Source organism: Bacillus rossius (genome assembly GCF_032445375.1).
Source record: "Bacillus rossius redtenbacheri isolate Brsri chromosome 4 unlocalized genomic scaffold, Brsri_v3 Brsri_v3_scf4_2, whole genome shotgun sequence".
Lineage (NCBI taxonomy): Eukaryota > Metazoa > Arthropoda > Insecta > Phasmatodea > Bacillidae > Bacillus > Bacillus rossius.
In genome coordinates, this window is record NW_026962011.1 from 21,613,075 (window position 1) to 21,637,920 (window position 24,846).

The window sequence follows — 24,846 nt, forward strand, 5'->3', positions numbered from 1 at the left end:
GTCCAACTAAGAGGCGTGAATATTTCTCAATCGAAGTATAGCTGTGGGTGACTGTGGCTCAACAAAGTAGCATCGAGATAGGTCCTATTCGTATGCCATGTTGTCACTTTCACATGCCAGATACCTACCTCAGACTACACACGTCCATATTGACAATTAGTTAAGCTGCATAAACTACCTAATCATAGGCAAGCCTCAAGTTTAAGATTTATTTAAAATCAAATTTAATTGTACTTTGCACAAGTTTGTTTTAAATGTACGAGAAAAATGTTTCAGTACATTTTTTTATTTAAAGATTTTACAATTTATTTATTCGTGTGGAAAGTAGATATTTCATTTGAGATCATACCTGCCTCCTACTATTCTCAAATTTTATCTCTTATCTATAAAAAAATACTAATAATTTATCTCTATATATACCTAATAAGCAAGAGGTTTCATTTCTGTCATGCGTTGGACTCCATGCACAAATTTTTTTTTTAAGTGACACTAATAGTTATGGTTTTGGATGAAAGTTCGTGGGTGAGAACCAAAGTGAAATGCTTCTTCAAGCCTGCTGGCTCGTGTCAGTGCATACCAGTGGCGAGGCGTGAGGTTTACATGAGGGGAAGCAATAACTCCGTTCACACCAAAACATGATGAGATTGGGGGGGGGGGGGGGAGGGTCTGGGGGCCCTCCGCCGGGAAAATATGGATTTCAATGTACAAAATGGTGCTATTTAAGTAGTTTTCTTAACTGAACATTGACTATTCCACAGGTAGAAAAATTGACATTTTTTTTAAATACATTATTTTTGAAAAATAATGATTGACTTACATTATACTGATAGTAAAATACCTACTCTACATTACTTATATACTAAGTGGGAGTGTAGTATCATCGTACGCCCACAAATCCCCCACGCACTGCCAGCCAACAGCCCGCGGGAGAGATGCGCGCGCCCCGAGAGACGACCGCCGACTGAAACGCGACATCGCCACCTGCCGTGCCGAACTGTACCGGACATAGCCGAAGCAGTCGGCGGAAAAATTCCACCGTCTGCTTCGGCCATGTTCGCTCCAGTTCGGCAAGAAAGCGTTACCTTCGTAGCTTCTACCGCATATTTTTCCAGCCAATCCCGTCCCTGAACCTTAGTACCATGCCACCCCCCTTCCGAAAGGAAACTACTGCGGCAGCCTTCCTGCTGAAAGCGATCCTACCAGCGCTTCTAAACCTAGCAACGCTTCTAAAACAGCATGTTTTTGTGTCAACGAGTTCTTTTTCTATAGCGCACAGCGCACAGTATTGGGTCCCAAGAAGATAGTGTAAAAAATACATACACCTAACTGCACGAGCCAAAGTAAAATACTATTCTGAATAAAATATTTATTTAAAAAATACAATGTCTGGAAACTGCCTGGGCAAGCACTGCTTGCCTTGCTTGCCCTGATGAGACGCCACTGGTGCATACACATGGCATGGTAAAATAAGTTTCATTGTTCATATTGCTTGACAATTTTTTATTGTTTCTTGAATAATGATTGGGTTAAACTCTTTACATAATTACATGTAATCAATATTATTTTTGCTCTAAGTATAGTAAATGCAGTACGTACATGAATATGAGGTTCTAAAGTGGTCACTCACACTTGGACAGTGATTCACGCTGTTCTTGGTAGCTTTTACAAGTTAAAATGTGCATTTAAAGAAAATTATATGTCATCTATTTCGGAATACTCAACACAGTCATGTTGGCTTACATCTATATCTGCCATTTCAGTTTCCTACTTTCTCACCATGTCTGCTGAAATCTAAACTTTTTCATTTGAATCTCTTCATCCACCAATTTTACATCTTGTTTTCACATTGTTCTCGTGTGTAACCTTAATTCTTAGTGTACTGAGCGAGGTGGTGCAACAGCAACTTACATTTGGGAGGAACTGGGTTTGAATACATCAATTTGGTTTTCCATCGTTTCCCGAAACCATCCCAGGCAAATGCTGGAATAGTTCCTTATCATAGGCAGTGGTCGATTTGTTCTCCAAATTCCTTGACTTACAGTGTTTGTCCACCTCTGATGACCTCATGGATGAAACATTATTCCAAAATGAAATAAAAAATGTACCAGTGTAATGTGTAGGTCTACATTTTTACCAACTCTTGAATAATGACTTTAATGGATAGTACCTAGATGTCTCTTAAAAATTATATGAGTTCTTACCGAAAGTACATTTATTGTTATACTTAATTTTTTATGTTCTTAAATAGCAACCATTGAACTTCAAGCACGTTTGTAAAAGGCCCATTTAGAAAATAAATGCATATTGGCTGTAAAATAATGGAAGACACTCGTATCTCATACTAGTGATGATATAGCTTGAAAATCATATTAATTAGCCCAGTCAACGAAGGCCAAAAAATCTCAAATAGGGGAAATAATTCGTGTAGTCGCAAATTTTTGTACAGTGGTAGGGGAAAGACCCATGAACAGCATAGTAAAAATCCTGACCCGTGGGTTGCGAGCGGAAGGGGGGGGGGGAGCATTTAACTGTCATTTGTTTACGTTTTTCATGAATAAATGAAAAACCGCGGCCTCTAGCGAAAACATGATTGTATACCAAATTAAAGTACATAAAATTTACTATAAAAAAGTTAAAATCAATGTTTTTCTAGGATGTATAGTTTTCGAGCTGCAGGGAATATAAAATCCGAATTATTAAACAATGTGTTTGAATTATACAAAATTAATTTGTAATGTTAAATTTAGTGGGTTCAGACTGAATATTAAATTTATGTACAACATCTAAGTGAAGTAGTGGATACTTTTTTTTTTGTGTTATATGGAGAGGGGGCTTGAGGGTGTGTACGAGAAAGGATGCTTGGGGCAGGAAGGGGGGTTGGAATGAGGTCATGCACCACCCTCCTTTGCACGTCTATCCCCTTTCATTTTCCCGTCCCTACCATCACAACACATTTCACGTCCTCTTGACAGTTATTTTCCGGGTCGGGCCAAAGTGTTGCGTTGTCCCGTCGGGGTTTGGCGCGTACCCGGAGGATGCAACGATGGACACTCAAACTGTCAGTTCCTCCCCGGCCTCAGCTAATTCGTGCACATGAGTGGAAAAAATAACTTTACCGTGCTCATAATCATATAGTTGGGTTATTTTAAGGGGCCGTCCTAGTAAGAAATAGAGACAATAAACTGACGGCTACGGTAAAGCATGTCCTGCTTATTCGAGAAAAGTTGTCAGGGTAATTTCAAAAAAATAATTAACAAGAAAGATGTATTGATGTTTCTATAGTCATCTGTGTTCGTAAAATTCGTAATTTAGTTAAGTAATTCGCGGTTCAATTATCGTAATATTAGCAAATTGAACACAATTTTTGAACTATGTCCTATAAATTTATTAGGTTTTGGAGACTACAGGAACATAGATACATACTTCGACAACACAAATATCAAATAAAATTGCATAGTTGTCGCTTTGGGTTTTTTGAGGCCTGCTCTAAGCTAAGCCATGATTCCGGCAAACCTCACTTCTACGCACGGCCGGACGGTGTTGCTTCTGCTTCGGAAGGCGACAGGAGGGCGAGAGTGGAGGGGATAGAAGGGATGTGTAAGGGAGGGGGCTCGGCAGGGGGAGGGGTTGGCCCAGCGGGCGGTGCGGGAAGGCAACGGAGTTGGCAGGAAACAGGTTTTAGTGAAAGAGGCAGGAAGCCCCAGCCAGTGTTTAAAGGATGGGTGTTGATGTGCTTTGGTGTGTGAATTGAGTTCGTTGCATTATGTTTTCTACAAGCAAAGGCTAGCGCTATGGGAATAAATAATAGTTTAAAAAATCTAAAAAAACACACTTTATATAGAAAACCAAACTAAAAAATAGAAAATAAATTTAAATTAAGAATAGTGTAAAAATGTTTAATAAATATAAATTAATAATAGTGTTTATAAGAAAAAAATGTATTTTATTTTTAAAAAACGTGGGGTGCATGGTGTCAATAGTTATAAATATTTTATTGACATATATGAGTAGAAGGATTATCATTTCGATAATATCTTAAAAAGCACCTCACGCTTTTTTTTTTTTAATAAAATAAAATATTTTCTTATATACACTATTATTAATTTATATTTATTAAAATTTTTTACACTATTCTTAATTCAAATTAATTAAAATTTATTTTCTATTTTTTTTAGTTTGGTTTTATATAAAAGCGTGTTTTTAGATTTTTTAAAATATTATTTATTTTCTACTTTTTAGTTTGGTTTATTTATAATTTAGAGTGATACTTCTTTATCGACGTATGAAAGAAATTTTATAACAATGTAAAAAAACTTGATAGTTATTACATCAATTTACTATTAAAGTAGATTTTGAATATATGCAGTTAAAATAAAATCAATAAATATTGTTTTATTTCAGAAGTTTCTCTAATATCTGATGGGTGACCATCCTTTGTTTGCAAATGTCTCACAAAAAATTTTCTCCCATTTGTTCCAGTCGGATTCCACTGTAAGTGTCATTTGCATGCAGTTGTACCAAACTACACTGGAGTATTCTAAGAAATGTTTTAAAATTTCTATTTTCTTTTTGTCTTCTTTGATTAGGAAACGTTCACATTCTTTGTTGAAATTTTTAATCCACTGGTAAGCATTTGAGTTTCTGCCCGTGAATTTCTTAATCATGAAATCTTTTGCAATTTTCCCTAAATTTTGAGTTTCAGATATATATATTTTTTTCCTTCAAGAAATATTTCTAACATTTTTTCTAATTTTTTATTTGATACACTAGGTATAGATTGAGCACTTTTTGTTTTTTCCTCAATTTCTTCCAGGTAAAAATCCTTAAACTGTAAGTTTTGCTCTCTATCCAAATATGTTTTTGATATATCATCTGTCAAACTTATCCATATTTTCCGTGTTTGATGTCTTTTATTTAATGATTTACTGACCTTGGCATAGTTTGGAGTATTTGTAACTGCTTGGTGTAGATTTGCAGGTTGGTGTTCGAGTGGAATTTCAAAAATCTGCCCATCAGGTGTAGCTATTGAGGTTATGCATATGGTGTTTGATTTCCCATGTGCTGTTGGTTTCACAGCAAAATCAAACCTCAATTTTTCCATGTTTCGTGAAATATTTGCATAAAATGTTGTTTTATAATAATGTTTCACTCTTGGTTAATTGGTAAAATGAAACAAAGCCGTAATTGTGTTTCTCTATTTAACGAAAGAAACAACATTTAAAGCCCTTATATCAGGTTTTTTTTCTTCATATTTTTACAAATATAGATAATATTCGCTTCAAGAAAGTATATTGTTCACAATAATCATTACCCACTCTCACTTTTCATTTAATTAAATGTCAGAATATTAAGTAGGCTTTGTTTATATTGTGCCAAAGACAAACTGAAAGAAAAGAGTTCGCACATGAACGAAATGGTTTTCTTTACAATGTGCGAACTCTTTTCTTTCATTTGTCTTCGGCGCGATATAAACAAAGCCTACTAAATATTGTGAAATTATATAAATGGACAAAAATCTTATTTTGTAAATTGAATAATGCAATAATCTTATCAAATTAGTGTATTGTCATCGGTCCTCGATAAATCTACAAAGTTTTAATGAAATATGGCCGTTTAAAGTGGGTCAAAATCGCACCCAAAGGAGTCGGTTACAAACATACAAACATACAGGTGAAGCTAATATAAAGCGTGTAAAAAGAAGCGCATGCTACTCGGTGCCAGGAGAGAAAAGACAAGCTCCGGCTGCCCTTCTGGATTTTGCTAGAAACCGGTAAGCACAATTATTTAATGCAGTGGAAATACAAAATAAAATATATTCCATTAGATCTAAATTTTAAAATTTATAGCAATTATACTTACAAAGTATTCTGTTTTATTTGTAACTATACTAAATACGCTTGAAATATATCTGTACAAGTAGCTAAACAGACTAATTATTTCAAAACTTTAAATTAAGCAAGCGCCAAGTATATCGGGATAAAAACATCATCTTAATTATGTATATAAATTGTGCCTACTAAGTTATGTGTAATTTGTTTTAGGAAAGTGGTTAAATTAGTCAAAAAGAGTGATGTTTACGCAGAAACCCGAAGCGTTAACACAACTAACAAAACAACGATGAAATGTAACTCTTATAATGAAAGTCTGGATGAAATGTAAGTTTAATTTATAACAATGTAGGTATCTGTGAATTCCAGCGGAGAGTTGCTTCGAGTTATTCACAAATCTGCTCTCAAGAAAAGTCCTGGAATCCACACGAATAATTTCGTTGACAGACGCAAAAATAGAGCAGGATACCAAAAAAGACGTCGTTTGATCTTCCCAAACAGAAAGAAAATCGAAAATCGCATACAAAGCAGTGCAGACAGCGATTATGGCCCACAAGCTGCTGTGGTCATACCTGATATGACTCAACCTGAGTTTGACAACGCAAAGGAAAATTTTTTTTACAGACAATGAAACTCGAAAAGAAAGAAAACATAGAGAAAATAACAAGAGAGCAAAGCTCTTGTCATGAATGGAAAGTTGAACTGTTGACATCATCCATGTTCGGGAGGATATGCAAAATGAAAGCAGAAACTTCTTGTGCCAACGTTGTTAAAGAAATAATGTATCAGGTCTTCAAAGGAAATTCAAGCACATTCTGGGGCACTGAAAATGTACCGGTAGCTGCTCAGTTTGAAAGCGAAAATCCTGGAATTGTGGTAAGGCGATGTGGACTTATTGTTGACGAGAGTTTCCATTTTTAGGAGCATCACCTGATGGCCTAATAGGCGACGACGAAATACTTGAAGTCAAGTGTCCCTCATCGGCTAAACTAATGCTACCAATGGATGCTGTTAAAGAAAAGATTAATTTTTTAGATATTATATTCTTCAAATAAAATCATCCAATAAATATATGTATCAAGCACAAGGTCTCCTACATATTTCACGTAGACAAATTTGCCATTTTGTTGTGTGGACTCCGCAAGGTATGGTAACTCTGAATATACAGAGAGACAAAGAGTTCTGGAAAAAACAAATGCTTACTAAACTTGTCACTTTCTTCAACCACTGCTTACTTCCTGAAATTATTGACCCAAGACATTCGCGGAATATGTCGATAAGGGAACCAGCATACATAAGAGAAGCACAAAATGCTAAAAAACGGAAGGAATAAATCAATAACCCGTTCTGATCATCACAATACCAGTACGACTCATATTTAAATAAAACATTTTTAAAGCCATGTTGTCAATGCTTGCCGGCAATTACAATTTTAGTGATTATTGTGAAAGTACTAATAGGTAACCCTAAAAATAAAAATTTCCTCAGTATGACAACAAACTACAATTTGCACACGCTCCCGATGCTCATTTATTCATATTTGTAAGAACCCATGTACAATTTATAAAACATTGATCTGCATTTATTTTATTGTAATTATATTTTATATTGATATACGACACATACTAACAGTTAATGTTAATGTAAATACAGATTTTGTTGTGTGTGTATATATATGTATATATATTTACATTTGTTCACAAACCTTTTCATAGGTAATGTGCTCAGGAAAAGAATAAACATTTAAGATATGAAGGTGAAGGACACACAAGTAAAGGTGTAGATCCATATATATATATATATATATATATATATATATATATATATAGTGATTAAATATAACGGCGCTGTGAAGTTAACGTGAATGTGTCAACGCAAATTAGATTTTATGTATACATACTGACACAAAAAACCTGTCCGTTTAAACATAGTTTCTTTAACGCAGGCAACCAAGACTGTAATTTTGATTTCGATGTACAATCAGCATATTTTTAAAATAAGTTTTGTAAATGTTTTCAATCAGTAGGTCCATTTGATGGCAAGATTTATATGTTGGAAGAACTGTGTTTTTGTTTGAAATTATAGGTATTGAAATACATGTTCTATTTTGTAAGGTTTTGTACGTATGGATCTACACCTTTACTTGTGTGTCCTTCACCTTCATATCTTAAATGTTTATTCTTTTCCTGAGCACATTACATATGAAAAGGTTTGTGAACAAATGTAAATACTACTTTGTTAGCAGACTAGTGATTCAAATTTTCTACTTGCTCATATGTTTGTTAAGCTGCTTTCTTTCTGTGGTTATGGTCATTGGAAATAAACAGTGCAGAGAGTTAATTTGCATATCATTTTAAAATATGTACTATTTTTATTTTTATTTGGCTCAAGTTCCTGAGACTAGTGTTCGCAAGCCTTTTTATTCTCGGCTCCTTTTTGATATTTATAATATTACACAATTTAAATTTAAAATATTGTTAATAACCTACGTTTAAAATGAAACGGACGCTAATTTAATACATGTAATTAATATTAAGATATTTTTGTATATGATCCAGGACTGTCAAAAGCATATTAAGTTAAATCATAATAATGCACTTCTTTTCTGGAATATTTATATCACTTAACATTCATTTGTGTACAGATTGTTTGTACGTAACTTAGTTTACGAGTACGTATCTTTTAAAACAAAGCATCAAGTAAGTACAATCATTGCTCTAAAAACAGAATACTGACAAAAATACAACTAAACGATGTGTTTTTTGTTCCACTTTATTGTAGACTGTGTTGTTCTGATTATCCATATCTTAAACGTAAATAAAGCTGTTAAAAAAAGAATTACAATATTTTTTTCCAAAAATAAGGTTTTGAAAGTCACTTCAAAAAATACAAGAAAACTAAAGGTAATTAATAGTCAATTAGCCTTTAACTGGGTATTGTGGACTTATAAACATAGTTTATCTCGATTAGTTTGAATATTTATTATTTTATTTATGGTATAAAAAAATTACAAAAAAGGCTAGGTAGGTTTATTACTAACTAATAGTCTACATGTGTACCGTGTTAGATGAAATTTGGGGAAATAGTTCCTAAGATATCAGGTTCAAATAACATTTTAAAATAATAAACTCGAAATGATCAAAATGTATACTAATCGAGACACCTTACTAAAAACTATTTGTGGTACAAGTTTTATGACATGCTGAAAAAATAGTTTCTGTAATATGGTTTTGTAGCGAAAAAAATTTAGAATTGGCCGTCATTTTGGAATATATTAACTTCATTTGAATTAAGTACATAGAGATCAGGTGACCTAACTAGTATGTGTACCAAGTTTGAAGAAATTCGATACACACACAAACTCATAAAATACCCTGACAACTTTTTTTCCTGAAAAAAAAAAATTGCGGGGAACATTTTTAGTACGGCCTATGCGATATAGAATATAGGGAAACTGTTCGTGGCACCCAAATTTTGCACCACTGATTCAGGCGCAATACTATCTACAGTAAAATATTTCCTACTGAAGACTTGACAGAAGATGATTATTTTTTGCTCTTTCTACATTTTTTTTCTATTTCCTCTCTAAAACCATTTGAATCACTGCTTTTAGTCATTCAGCTTATTTGTTTGTATTTTTTATATCTGCCGATTTTGACAACAAAATATTCGACATAAATAGAAACAGGTACGGAGGCCATACATTTGTGCGCCGAACGAGTTCTATTAATGCGGTTTCAACTTTCTCCACCGTTCTGCCGGTAAGTTTACCGAGAAACTACATAGGAGCGGGACAAGAACCAATGATCACTCAGTGTGCAAGTAGCCTACATTAATGTGATCGGTACTTATGCATCGAAGTCTCGACGGAAACAGACGGTCATATCGTAATAAACAACGTGTTAGTTAACAGGCCTAATTTACTACCCACATTAGTAATGTGAGAAGTGATATGAAATTATTACACACAGTGTACAGTTAAACTCCAGGTCCTGCCTGATGAAATATTTGCAACTAGCTGAAGTGCCCAGCGTTGCCCGGGCTAAACACATCGTAAAGAGACTTCTTGTAGGGCGATGGGGATAATTATTTTTGAAATCTCATGAGACAGTACATATTATGTACTGAAATTTGGCTTTAATGGGTGTGGGAATGGAGGATGGGGATGTTTTTCCGAAATCTCACGTAGACATTGACCTTCCTCGTTTTTCAAATGTCAAGTGTCAAAATATCATCGAGATCGGAGTAAAACGGTATATTTGTATATGAAAGAAACAAAAATATACTTATATATATATTACGCCACCACAATCCCCCCTCCCATATAGTGTTTGGAAAACCACGTTCTAAGTTGATGTCTTTGTAATATAAGGAACATCCCTGCCGAGTTTCAATTATGTAGGGCACATAGATACTTGAAATAAAAAAAAAAAAATAATTTTGATTTTTAACGCCGCAGCAACCTTCCTTTGGGAGCTGATTTTCGTAAGATCTGTTCTTAGCGGGTAGTCACTTAGCAAAAGGAATACGCGTACCAAATTTCAAGTATGTTGGTTCAATGCTTCCGGAGATGAAACATAGAGAATAAAATACTTGACTCAATATAAAATATTACACGGAAAAAGCAATATTAATACATTAATTCCACATATACTCGTTACTATGAAGGTGTAAGTTTTATTCTTTATGAAAACCATAATTAATAATACGCAAAATCAAAGCTGAAGTACCCGGCGTTGCCCAGGATAAACAAATCATAATATAAGGAACATAAATACTAAGTTTCAAGTCTGTAAGACATAAACTTGAAAAACCGGGAAATGTAAATTTTAAAGTTCCATTGATTTCACAGTCTCGGCGCATCAAGGCTACGCATCAGCAAAACCGGGACGCCAATCTTCAACTTTATTTTGTGGGAAGGCAGGTAACCCATAGGGAAGACGTGATGCACCAAACGAAAGCGCGTTACAAATTAAAGGCAACGCCATCTATTGACAAATTTCTAAACGAAACTGTTATTAGTGCCTTTAGTTCGTTAGCAACCGCGAGCTTAACTAAACGGATGTGTTTCGCAAAGAGAAGGATATGAAGTTGCATAGAAAAATGGACACAACTCACTGTTTATAATAAAGGTAGTCGTTAAGTTTTCTTAAATTCAATAGCTGGTTCCTCTCCTAGTTTCTATAATCGAACCGAGTTGTAATCTCTGTAATAACCTCACTGTCGATGAGATGAAAAGCCCCACGAATGCTTAAATTTGCTATCCCAATTTTTCTAACATGCAAGAAATATTAAAATAGAAAAAATATAATCAGTAACATATTTTTTAAAGTGTTTTCAAGTATTTTAGTAATATTGTACATATATAAACAACGAATTCGGTATGAAAGTGTATGCAAGCCGCGAGGCGCCGTGCGCTCTTGCGCTGGAGGCAGGTCGGTTTATAAATCCATTGTACATGAACAGCCTCGCTGAACGCAGCCAGTCGAATGATTCTACGCGCATCTTCTCCTGCGCAACCTTTTCCTCCCCTACTTTCCTCCCCTACTTTCCTCCCCTCACCCTGCTCGCGGCCGCTGCATTTCGGCTCCGCCTACAAGGCTCCACAGCCACGTGTTGGCTCGCGCGCTTGCCTCAAAAATCTTACTAGGACGACGCCTTAAGACTATTATGTGAGTGCTTATTTGCAGTAAACCAACAAACAATGGGTGAAAAGTGTTTAATTTGTGATTGTGATGTCCTTTGTAACATTGGTGAAAAAGGGATACGGGGATTGGTAAATGCAAATGATCTAAGAAAAGATGGAAAAACTGAAGGTTTCAGTAACAAGAAACATGATGGTGTTCATCAGTTTTGCAGAAAAGAGTACACTAGAGCTGACTCAATTAAAAGATTTATGAGTAAAGCTCTTTCAGAGCAACAGCTTTCAACTTCGCATGGTGCGTTCAACTGAAGTGAAATTTTATTTTAAAATTAACTGTCTGTTTTGTGCGGAAGCTATTGACGATGAATTTCATGAGAAACAGAAGAAAAAAACACAAAATCTACGGCGAAAGGTTTACAATGTTCGATCCATCAGTTACGACAACGCAATTACAGTTCGAGCACAGGAAAGAAGGGATGAATGGGGAGACACCATCCTAAGACGTATCAGATCAGTTGAGGATCTACATGCTGCAGATACTAAATATCATGAGGGTTTCTATAAAAAGTTTTTTATAGCCTCAGCACCTACATCTAGAAAAAGAGGACGCCCTGAAGATGAAGAAATTTCTGCATCAATGGAGGAGATATTCAGTTACATAGAAGGAAATAACGACTGTCAGTTCTCCTTGGACGAGCTGTTGGAGTAAGTTTCTGGAACCACACCTCATATAAAGACAATCAAGGAAAGAGTGAGAGAAAAATACGGGAACTGCATTGTTTTCAGCACAATTCGCACCCGAAAAATAGTTGTTTTCTTTTGTAGAGCAGGAGAAAAATTTTTGAATGATATGTGGTAATCTTCGAGGTGCAAAGACGAACAAGCATAGCGGAAGAGAATTGTAAAAGCTGCTGCTGCAATAATCTTGGAAGATATTGAATCACTGGCATATGAAAATTCTGTTTTTCCACCCTGTGACATATTCTGTAGCGGGGCTGAGGAAATGGTACCCCCTATACTCCGTGTCTTCATGAATTTCATTTCAGCATAAAAAAAAAAAAAAAAAAAAAAAAAGTGACAGCTATATCCCAAGCCCTCATTGCTGCCATTTGCCTTCGATCTTTCATATCTCCTATTCTACATGCTGTAGCTCTGTTCATTCATAGAAAGTTTGGATCAAAAAATTTGGTCAATTTACTTGCTGGTTTAGGATTCAGTGGAAATTATCATGAAGCTCAGCAGCTGGAGCTATCAACTGTCTACCACATCGAAGAGCCTGTTCCAACTTAGCATTCTGTCAATATATTTTTGACAATGCAGATTTCAATGTCTCCACAATCGATGGCTGGAATACTTTTCATAGCATGGGAGGCATCAAATGCATCACACCTGCCTCAGCTCTTTCACCAACTGAAGAGGTCCAGAGGCACGGCTCCCTCTGCCACAGAAGTAGGCCACCTAGGAGTTATGGAACTTCAGACCTTTGATCATCGGACAAACAATGCAATATGGCAGATTACTGGAACCGAGGAGAGGATGGATTGCTCACCCCAGTAACAACCCAAGAAAAAGTATCACCTGAAGTGATATTGAAAAGCATCTTTTTCCGATGTTCTACTGGGTCTGGGGGACAATGTGGATGCAGAAAAGCCGGCATTCCATGGTACATGTAGGAATGGTGCACCATTACTCGATCTACAAGACGATGATGATTCATATGTGTGTGTTTGAAATGTAGGTATACACATTTAAGATAATATTTGTTTTTTAAATAAATGCCTATGCCGTTCTTTCTATTAGTTCTAAATTTATTTTTACATAAAAAATTAATTTTTTACCATTCAAACTTTTTTTTAAATAATTCAGATTTTATATTCCTTGCAAATCGCAAACTATACATCCTATAGAAAAATTAATTAGACCTTTTATGTAGTAAATTTTATGTACTTTCATTTTGTATAAATGTGTTTTCGCTAGAGGCCACGGTTTTCGATTTATTCAAGACAAACGCGAACAAATGACAGTTAAATGCTCCCCCACCCCCCCGCTCAAAACCCACCAGTCAGGATTTTTAGTATGTTGTTCATGGATCTCCTCCCTACGACTGTACAAAAATTTGCGACTACACAAATTTTTTCCCCGATTTTGTCTTCGTTGACTGGGCTAAATATTTTGTGAGGACTGTCAAAGAACTGCTAAGGCCAATTCTTTTGTGCTCCTCAGTAAACATTTTTTTTGCACTAATGTGTGAGCTGCTTATAATTATTAATCTTACAATCTTGTACTAAACCTTTCTAGAAATTTGTGTAAATTAACTTGGAAATGATAATATTTGAAACTGTCAGTTAATGTGAATTCTTGCATTAACAAGCTGTGCCTAATTGTCAATAAGAACAAATGTCAAACACAGCATTTATTTCAGTCAACATCTGCAAACAATTTAAACATATAAAAAAATGTGTAAACTGCTTCTCCTGAAATGACATCTGTAAGCAGCTAATGCTATACAAAGAAACTGAGCACTCTTACAACAGATGCACTCTAGTGGCTACCTAAGGAGACTGCAGTGAATGGTCTTTAACATGCCACATTCGGAACCACTGCCATGATGAATTAGCGATATTTTGCTGGATTGAAGGTCAGTGTAGTGTAATGGGAATACCGAAAAACTTTACATAGCCATTTTGTTACTCTGAAGTTAGTTACATGGCCACCCAGAATGTGAGTTTCACATGTAATTGCAGGTGGTTTCTGTTCTGTTGCAGGCATTCAGGATGTTCGGAAGACAGTGAGAGAGTTTTTTAGACTGCACAAAGTGGTTGCATCTGTAGACGATGTTTTCTGAATGGCTGTAAACTCTGGCTAAGCACTGGATATCCCAGTATTAGAGTTGTATTTATTACATGCTGGTAGTTAAATGTGTGTTCTTAGTTGTTTTCTACATTTAAATTAATTGTGAATTTTTTTTTGTTAGATTTGGTAAAAATTTTTACACCAGAATTTTTTGACAGCTTGTTTTGTACAAAGAAAAATCTCTTTTTTTCCTCACATGTAAATCATGTGTTTTTGTTATTGTCAACATTGAAATTAAATGTTACTCAATACATATTGTTTTTTTTTTTTTTAAGCACAAACAGCATCATTATGTTTATGATGATTTGAATAACACAGCTGTGCCAGCTGTTTTTTAATCATTCTCTGTGAGGTGACAGCATTACATGGCCTACTACATTGCCATGTCATGGGGCATGTAGGTAAGTGATCACATAATGTGTTCACCTGGAATCTTCTATCCAACACAAATAATGTTTAGTTTTCAGTTCAAATGAGTTTGTAATTCCATCATGCCTTCAGAAACTGAAGGCTATTTATCATGTGCACTTGTGCTCCTCCTAGGCAATTATTTGATGAGTGTTTGATTAAAATGTTTAACTTAACAATGGTTATGTTGGGGAAGAGGTAGAATGAACTGAAACTACAGTTCAGATAGACAGTGGCTTAGAGTTCCCATGGCTACTTTGTGGCATATGACCCTGGTAGTTAAGAATAAATTACTGGATGCATTTTTATGCTGAACTTGATAGTGAAAGTTTGCTTGTGATACAACTAACGTAGTATACAAAAATTAGTACAAGTGCTGTGGCTTCATATTAATGTACTTTCAGGAAGAAGAAAAGGTTGCACTAATCCCTGCTTTTAATGTGTTCCATTAAGGTTCTGTTTCTCATGTCTGGTGCATACAGATCACACATGGAGTGGTTGAAGAGGTAACTCACCATAATGATGTGTACACACATGAAAACTCAATCCCTAGGTTCAAACTAAGGACTGAAAAATAAATTTTATATAAAGGTAAACACTGTTCGAAGGTTGTGGCTTGTAATATTCTGGTCAGATACTTGTAATTTACTCTTGAAAGGTAACATGACATATCAAATATGAGGACAGATAAAAATGAGTGCAAGATTTACAGTGGTAGTAAATAAAATGACAAAAAGAAGGAAACAAGAAATAACTAGAGCAACATAGTAAATATTATTTGGTAATATATTTCCGAATATGTATGGCAATAGTAGAATTAATGACTTGATTACATTAAAAGTTACGCAGTGTCGGAGCACTGGGAAAGGAAGCTGATGGATTAACTGGCCATTCCAAGTGAACATTGATTTACCATTCATAGCTGCAGTACGCATAAAAAAATAAGTCTTCATAGAGAATCATAAATCTAGAGGAAAGCTTTTATGAATAATTTTCTAAATTTCTCTTATCAATAAATCTTTTATCCACGTATACAAATACATGAATATATTAGATAGAATATTATTTTCAATATAATAATCTGGGATGGAAAAATAAAGGTGAAATGGAAGAGTTGTGTGTATTCTTCTAAAATAATATGTCAGGAATTTAATCTCAGAGGGTTAAAAAATGTGAAATCAGATTTCTCTGATTTCTCAGTATTCCCTCGGTACACAAAGACAAGAAATAGACAGCTATGCCTTTTTTTTATATCAATAGCTACTTACACAAATGAATGAAAATTGCTTTCAGAGTAAAATATTATGTGCACTGCCTACCAGTATTTTCTGTTTTTTGATAGTTATATTTTTAATTCCTCTCTTTATTCTTGAATTTGCAAAAACTCTCAATTATGTTACAGAATGAAAATTTAGCATTTGTGCAGGCCAATGGGCATGGCATACAACCCAATTTCTCTATGAAGTATTGAGTAAGACAGATAGAACATAACTATGTTAAATATTCACATATGCTTATGTGCTCTGTTTAACTTTAACAGCCCATGTATTTTGTTGGCTTAGGTTGTCCGGGACAGTATTGGAACAGCGGGAAGATTGTGGTATTGCAAGCAGCCTTGAGTATGTTTAAATGCAAAACATTATTATTACTAATTTATGTAGGTCAAAATAAATTTCATTAACATATTATTAAAGGCAAGATGATATGGATTTTATTTTTCAAGATTGAGTATTATTCAACAATTAAGGCACTAAAATACATCTTTCCTGATATTTATTAAAATAATGATATTTTCACCAGTACATGATGCAATTTCACAATCAGTAATTTGTAATAATAACTGTCAGAATTTTTCAGAATCAAAATAAATTGTCAAGTGTTTGGACGTGTAAAAAATGTAGAATCATCGAGGAAGTAGATATGAGTTGCTAATGTAAAAATGAGTACTAATGTGAGACGCAGGCTCATGAAACAAAATATTTTTTTCCCAATCCATTTATATGATACATTTTGGTTGAAACTTCTTTCTAAATAAAACATGTTCATTGAATTTAATGTTTAAAAGAATACAATTTTGTGATTTAAGTTTTGTTAGAATGCTGATTAAGTTCATGATTTTAGTTGCATTTATTTTTTTGTGGTGTATTATCTTGCATTTCAGTGATACATGGTGCATCGGCATGCTTTTCAGTGTTATTTTGGTTTTGTCACAATTTACTGTGTAATATAATTCATACACTTTTGCAGAAAAAAAAAACAATGTAAATATAACACAATTCATCACTGCAATACTGTCATGTGTGTTTCAGAATGTTCATCCAAGAACAAGCCCTGCAAATTTGTAATATTGTTGAAAATTATACTTCAGTGGAGGCCTACAATTGGCAAATTCACAGATGAGAGTTAATTGTTCCTGTAGTAAGGTGCTATTTTTGGTGGCAGGCTACACCCCTTACCTGCTTCTTGCCATAATGGCTTCAATGCACAGTTGAGTAGTGGGGTACTGTCGAAGCAGATGAAACACACACACACACAAGACATCTTTCACTTACTTTGGAATTGTTCTCCTAAGTAAAGAAAGGTTGGAAAGTGGTTTAGAGTTTGAAATAAAAAATGCACAGTTGAAGGCTGCTATCAGCTGCTAATGTTTATTCAATACAAATGTGATTGAACAATATACATGTAAGTGTAACAATCTCAGTTTAAAATATCTCAAATTTAACATTTATTGTTGTATTGCTCTTTGCTGCCTTAGCGTATTCTATATAGCATACAACACTGAGCTTTCTTTTAAATTCAGCGCAGAGCTAGGCTTCTTACATTGTAGTTGATTAAAAACATAAATCTTGCACAAATAGAGTGGGGAGGGAAGAGAAATAAAAGGGGGGGGGGGTAGGGGATAGATTGAGTGCATTTAGATGTGCAAGTTAATTCATCACAAAAGCCATTATGTACCTTTTTGTTCCAAATAAATAGATGCTCACCTGTGTATTTTGTCGAAGCTATTCATAGAATGCCAATCCTGCAGTTGTGACAAATGCTGTGTGGATCTGTGGACTAATGAGGTGTGTGGAGGAAAGAAAGCACAATTTATGTTGTGACATTATTGAGGGTGAGAGAAAATAGTATGTATACATATATCCTTAGTTAATCATGGGAATTTGTGTAGGACACATTTTCTGTTGAAAATAAATTTATACACTGGATTTTTTCTGTAGTTTATATTTGCTTGACTGTGATTTTGTGATGTTATCGTGTGTGATAAAGTTGTAGCTTAATGCAACTACCCGTGTTCCTGATAAACCACCCACAGGCCTTTGGTAATCGTGGTGGCTTACCTACATGAAGTCACTCTCAACTGTATCTTAAAGAGGCTCATAGTTTGACTGTGGAGGTCTTCATCATTAACTAGTATGTCTGAAGTTTCAGTGTGGCTCCGTCTTGTAAAAGGTTTAAAACTTTCGCACCACTTTGGCATTTAGGGCCAACTCTAACAAGCCTGTTATGATAACAGACAGTGGAACTTAATTTTTTTCTAACCCGTGCGATGGTTTTTCCATTCATCGTTGTTCAACACATGGTGCAAGCCAGACATTACAAAAAGATTGCTGCTTCTCATTTGTAATCACTATTCTGTGCAGCTACAGGAAATTTATGGTGACTTTATAAAATAAATACATTTTGTATTGCGAAACCCACATGGAAGCCTTATAATGCACATATAAACTTGAAAAGATTTTACAACTAGAATCATGGTTCATATGACAAACTCTGCAAAGACAGATATAAACAAATTACTGGATATTGTACACATGAATGAAGCTGATGGATCCGGAATCTGTTTTGAAACTAAAGGTGCTACAGATGAACGGTGAAAGTTTGTGGGCGAGATGGTCAGCAAGTTGGCTAAAAATGATGAGAGGAAGTATAAACTTGTGACACCGAAGAGGAAATGTTATCAGTAAAGGTGCCGAGTTTCCAAAGCACAGTTGTGAAGGGAGCCGCGGGAGAGGTGCCCCTGAAATGCTTCTGGTACGACCAGTAGTTTCCCGAGAGAGGCGGCCGGTGCTGCTCACACCACCATGTCGGGCAGGCCTGTTGGGTAGGCACTGTGGATCTCATCTGCGCGCGAACCCCTCTGGCGCGGCCAGGCGCGTGAGGGGCTGCGAGAGTCCACGCTCAGGCTCACAGTCACCGGCTCGCTCACCCCGTTCGCTTTCAGCCGCCGCTGCGTCGCGATCGTCGCACGCAGAGTCTTGCGTTTCTGCAACACGCGCGCACGCATGCTTCATTTGCGAGGCTCCTGGTGTGCCAGCATACTGAGCTACTGGAGGTGTGCCAGGATACGCCCAGGGCCGCAACTAGTCTCTCTGGCACCCGGGGCATGAATGAATTCATGCGCCCCTCCCCCCCTCTTTTTTTGCACATACCACGCCAATAAAGCGGGGGGTCCAGGGGCCCTCCCACGGAAAAATGGTGCTATGTTGAGATGTTATATTGTAAATCAGATTAGACATTCCTGGCATGCAAGTTAAAAAACTTTTTACCAGTTACCAGTTGTAGTAGGAAGGAATTATAATGCAAGCGATTTCGGCGCCCCCACAGCTTTGCATGCGGGGCGTATGCCCCCCCTGCCCCCCCCCCCCCCTCCAGTTGCGGCCTTGGATACGCCAGTCCTTCCTGGTCGTGCAGATTTATCGTAGACTTGAAAACAGTATCGAGGGAATATTCATGAAGAAGCTTTCTCCCACTCCCCATAAACGTACTACAACTGTCATTGAATATTCAACAATTTTTTGTATTTCACATGCCATTTACATGGGAAGAAACTGATGTTTGTATGTAAATAATGCAAGAGATTTTTGTTGGCTTTGTTGTGTCTCAGAGACTATTAAAAACACTTGGACCCTCCCAAATACATACATACACCTTGTGCTTCTAAACTCTGCTAAGTGAAATAATTTTTTTGGGAGAAATTTTAAATTCACAAAGGGGAATCTTGAGTTGAGTAATATTTAGTATACCTAGCTCTTTATTATGCTATTATTTTGTTTTATCATATGTAATCTCTCACAATTTTTGCCAATGAACTCTGAACCACCTCAAAATAGGTTAATAGCAAGGCTATAAATAAGTTGGATTTCATCTAACTTTACCCTATGTATATTATTGTGAAAATCTTCAGCTTTTGATGCAAGCTTGTCACAATCATTGTAACTATTAGTACTCATCTTATTAGCAGTATGAGGTGACAGATTTTTTTTTTAAAAAATGATGGTACACAACACTGCTGTGCTAATCGTATGTTTTAGATTTAACCAATCATGGTATAGAAGCTGCAGGAACTAGTACACAATGGAGTACTGTAACCAAGATACTATAAAAATATGTAATTTAGTTATGCACAAAAACTGGGAACAAGCATTCTATCTTCTTCTAGGCCACTGATGGCCAAGTGACTGCTTGCAAGCCGGATGCGGCCTGTGACATCTTTTCGTACAACCAACCTGTCATTTATTAATTGTATGTATTTGTTTGCACATATGTAGAATAAGTTATCAGCAAACACATAATATTCTCTCAAAAATATTGAAACAATATCATTTGTATTTTTTCACTCTATTGTTTTATTATTATATTTAAAGATTTTTTTTGTAAATACATATACTATACACTTATTTTAAGACCATTTTTTTTATTACTTTACCGCATGCCTCAAATTTATTGAATATTGTACAGAATATTCAAGTATTATCATAAGAAATGTAATATTCATATGTCTGAGGCCCTTGGATTAGTTCAAAAAAATATCTGACCCTCTAAAAGACTCAATTTGGGCATAACAGTTCTAAACCTTTACCTATACCTAAATTCCTTGCATGCCATTTCTAACGCACCACTTGCTGAATGACCAGGCACACATTTCCTGGTCTAGTGAGTGCCTAACAGTGTTTTTGGATACTGGATACCCTGAAAGTATAAAAAAAGATGCTAACCTCTATAACGCCGCGCCACTTGTCAGCAGCGTGACGTGCCAGCTCCATGCGCTTCTGCTTGCGTATCTGGTGCTTCTTGTACGCCATCTCGATGATGATGAGGCCTATCCCGCCCACGATGCCGGCTGCCACCAGGATGAACACTCCCGCCATGTTCTTGAGGCCGAGCGTGTTGGGTGTCTTCTCGAACTGCTCGCACTGCTGCAGGTTGCCCTGCAGGATCCACTTGTTGTCCAGGCTCTCCATAAAGCCGCCTGCAACACCAGTGCTGGTTCTCCCCAATTTACCCAGTAGGCACCTATCATTTGAAGTTGATTATGAAGTTGGTTATAAAAACTGTTTTTTTTTACTTTAGTGCTTGTAAAAATCAGATAAAACATGATTTTCAAATCATCATATAAAGGCTATTATATATATATATATATTTCAAAATATTTGAATACTTATTTAAATGGGAAGTATGCCTATCATCCAGAATCTTCCCGTCATGCAGGGTCACACCCGGATTTTACATTAGTTGGAAGTGTGGTAGTCATCATGAGCCGCTGGGTTTTCTCAGAGGTTTACTATTTCCCCCCCCCCCATTAATTTCTTTGAAACTCCAGTCTCATGTCATCTTCATTGACCTCAGTAGACGAAATGTTAAGCCTTAGTTATTTAATTAAATAAATAGAGAAATGTAGCATCATTTTAAAAACGGAAGAAAATATTTGGTCATGAGTTTCCTATCAGGTGTTTCTATGAAGTGGATTACCGGGGGCGGCTTCAGGGCAGGGCAGCCGGGCAGCCCCCCGGGGCCCTGCGACCACTGGAACCCAGATACGGGGCTTTTCATTTTTTTTTTTTTTTTTTTTTGTCAAGTGTTCTGTTAAAAATATGGACATTAATGGGAAAAGGAAAATTAGATTTGTATTATCTTGTAACTTAATGTGGAGGTCAATAACTATTTCAGTTCATGATTTTGTATTAGAAAAAAATTCAAAAAAATGTATAATGACGCGATACTACCGGAAAATTGATCATAAGCATTTATAAAACTGACCTAAGAGAAATTTATTAGGAAATTATATCAAAATATTGTAATATAAAATAGCAAAACAATCGTCGAAATTTAAGTTAATGGATGCGTTAATATAATGTGATTTTATAGAGTAAATTTGTAATATTTTCTGCAGTAGGGCCTCCATAATAGTAAATAGGTCAGGGCTCCACAAAGTGTAGGACAACTACTGAATTGTTTTACTTGCGTGTTTGTGAAGGGGCCTGTACATTCAAAGTACTCGTGCAAAATGATGACTTACTCTCGTGGAAGTCGAGGATGGCGAGAGTGACGGCGTCCGCCCACGGGGAGTTCTTCTGCAGGCCGATGCCATAACCAGACCGGCCGAACAGCTCCCCTGCAGTCACCAGCTCGCAGTCCTGGGCCGCTTCGAATTCCAGTCGCGAACTGTCCCATATGAAAGCCATTAGCTTCCTGCAACAGAAAGAAAAAAAAAAGCATTCCCTGCAGTCTATCATGTCTGAAACAATAATACTGCTCCAGTGGTTCTTGGTTCATGCATGACAGGAGGATTATTTCCAGGGAGGTGCATCTGCATCTATACACTATACATTATACTATTAACGAATAAAATATAATTAATTATGATGCAAAACTAAGAATAATCTCTTGATTTTAAATTAAAAAAATCAGGAGTTTTGTTTAAACACTTACTACATTAGAAAAAAATTGAAAAAAATATATATTAATTTTCACATTGTGTATTTAAAAGCATAAAATTCAACTAGCAATATTTCATTACTTCAGCCTAAAAAGCATCCTTATAAATATAGGTAGTGATATAAAATGAGGCATTTACATAATTTCAAGTAAATATATGTCAAATTAAAATTGTGCGGGTATTTGAATATGCGTCTCTACTGGGTGACCTGCGTGCCGCTGGGTGCGAGAGTGGAAGGGAGAAACATCCGTCCGTGACCGCGCTACCCCACCCTACTGCACTATTTGACCACAAACTGAATGTGGTCGTGGGTGTGGATGTTTAAATTATGAGTGACACCAGACTTTTTTTCTGTAAAAAAGCACAAGGTTGGTGATGATGCCCCTCATATTACGACATTTAGTCCAAGTATGTTATGTTTGTGTTTGTACCCAAATTAATTACTGTGTTTTTTGATGTCTCTAGACTTATTAATCTAATTATTATTTTGTTATTTAACTAAAATTTCTTCTTTTGCAGTAGGTACCAGTTCTACTGGTAAAGATCTTCAACAAAATGCGTCGCTCGATTCTACTAGCAGTAACACAACTAATTCATTATATTGGATATTGGGTAGTGTTTAGATTATAATTATCAAGTCGATGATCTACATTTAAAATTACTAAGATATCCTTGGACTCCTAGTAAAATTATCATTTTAAAAATGTACCTTTTAAACTTTGATGCTAAACGAGTCTTTTGATCTGAATGGCTTACAACCTACCTGTGGTTGGCCTACTGCTCAGCTACATACAGAAAAAGGACCTCTGTGTCGAATATGTTTTTATTTCGGCCTCCAGTGTAGCGTGGTCTACGCAAGGACAGTACATCGTTTGTCCTTGATTTAAATATCAAAAGTTTCTTGAAGATGCATAGTCTCATGCGACAAGTAAGTGGCGTTTTGACGCGCTAGCTTTGACGTCGACCCAAGTGTCTCCCCGGCTCCTTCAGGCCGTTATGCCTCGCCAGCGCCATCTCTGCGTGTTTGGTGCGACGCATGTGTAGGTGATGTGCGACGCGCAACTTTCTTTACAGGATTTGACATCTATTTTTATTATAGATGTTTTGTTTTTAAGTTTATTGTGAGTATTTTGTTTTAACTTTATTTTAAATATTTCTCCATTTGAAGTTTTATGTAATATATGCTTTTATTTGTTCACCGGGCGCCAAGGCCATGGCTTCCGCCTGTGACCAATCAGCGCGTTCCGCGGGCTCGCGGAGAGACGGGGCGCCAGGCGGAGGAGAACGGTCACGGAAGCGGGTCGCTCCGCGCTAGTGGGAAGGGAGTCGTGGACCCGGCACGAGAGGCAATGGACATGTTTGCGACGTCGCTCCGGGACGGTGAGATTGGAACGGGCGCGGTATTTGCTGTAGCTTCAGACTTTGCCGAGCAGAAGTGTTTTCAGTTTTGCAGTCTCCTTGTCATTCAGTCGAGATTGTTACTTTGTCATTCAGTCGCGTCTCTCATCTTGTCATTTTCACGTGTGTTCTTCTCTTAAGTTTTGCGAGTCAGGAGTATTTTTGTAAACTGGACATTCGCAGTCGCATGTACTGTGTTTTTACGTTTCTTCCCGGTCATTGTGGTGTTCAGTCAGACAGCCATCTTATTGCACGCGGGTCATAGCGAATTCAAGTTTTTGCTGCGTGGGTAATACTCGTCACGGGCGGAACGTCCCGTATTTTTCAGTACAATTTAAAAGCGCGGAACCGGGCTTCGCCCTATAGAAATAGTCACAGGCGGAAACGCGGCAGCTCCATGTAAATTATCTTATTGTGCATAAAGGACCAGGAAACTTTATTCGAGTTGTTTTAATTTTAATTCTGGAGACTAAATCCCTTGGCCACGCGGCCTGAACCCCCCTCTACCGAACCCTGAGTAGCCGGCAAAATAGAAACATTTCAGGGACTAGTCGACCAGCCTACGACAGCTTTTTAAACAAAATTTGAAAATATCATGGGCAGAAAGGACCAAGTGTTTATGAATATTTTCAAGGAAGTTGGAGAAAATCGTGTGAAACTTAAATTGATTGTATCAACAATATTATTTTGCAGACAGCATGCATGATCTTCCACTTTGCGGAAAAGTCGATGAGGGTTCTGTTTCCACAGATCTGATGCATTTTCGAGTTGACTCTGAGGACGACGTTTTAAGAAATCATTTTAGAGCCGGGGTGAATATCTTCTTGTACATAATAAATCAAATTCCAAATTAATTGAATGAAATTTGTTGAGATATTCTAAAAGGCAAAATAATTGAGGAGATGAAGCATGCTTCACTTTTTCAGTGTTGGCTCATGATTCTGCTGATATTAATGGTATAGAGCAATTATAGGTTGGAGTTCGCTATCTGCATTGTG

The 24,846-nt window shown here is 36.3% G+C and overlaps 2 protein-coding genes across 8 annotated transcripts in view; one reads left to right on the forward strand and one right to left on the reverse strand.

Moving 5' to 3' along the window:
* LOC134542343 (uncharacterized) overlaps positions 1–17,939 on the forward strand; it is a 31,516-nt gene extending 13,577 nt beyond the window's left edge. For 3 of the 7 annotated variants that reach the window (XM_063386510.1, XM_063386508.1, XM_063386509.1), the window contains one exon: positions 14,238–14,578. In XM_063386510.1, the coding sequence (XP_063242580.1) occupies positions 14,238–14,317 (80 nt within the window). In that variant the 3' untranslated portion in view covers positions 14,318–14,578. Of the gene's footprint in view, positions 1–14,237; positions 14,579–16,295; positions 16,798–17,042 lie in introns of those variants that run through there. The other 4 variants (XM_063386506.1, XM_063386504.1, XM_063386505.1 and 1 more) reach the window with 2 other exon arrangements.
* The window catches only part of LOC134542345 (glutamate [NMDA] receptor subunit 1), an 88,683-nt gene continuing 81,190 nt past the window's right edge, over positions 17,354–24,846 (reverse strand). The window contains exons 16-18 of the mRNA XM_063386511.1: positions 22,031–22,203; positions 20,730–20,983; positions 17,354–18,997 (exon numbers count right to left, since the gene is read on the reverse strand). Coding sequence (XP_063242581.1) covers positions 18,806–18,997; positions 20,730–20,983; positions 22,031–22,203 — 619 coding nt within the window. The 3' untranslated portion in view covers positions 17,354–18,805. The remainder of the gene's footprint in view (positions 18,998–20,729; positions 20,984–22,030; positions 22,204–24,846) is intronic.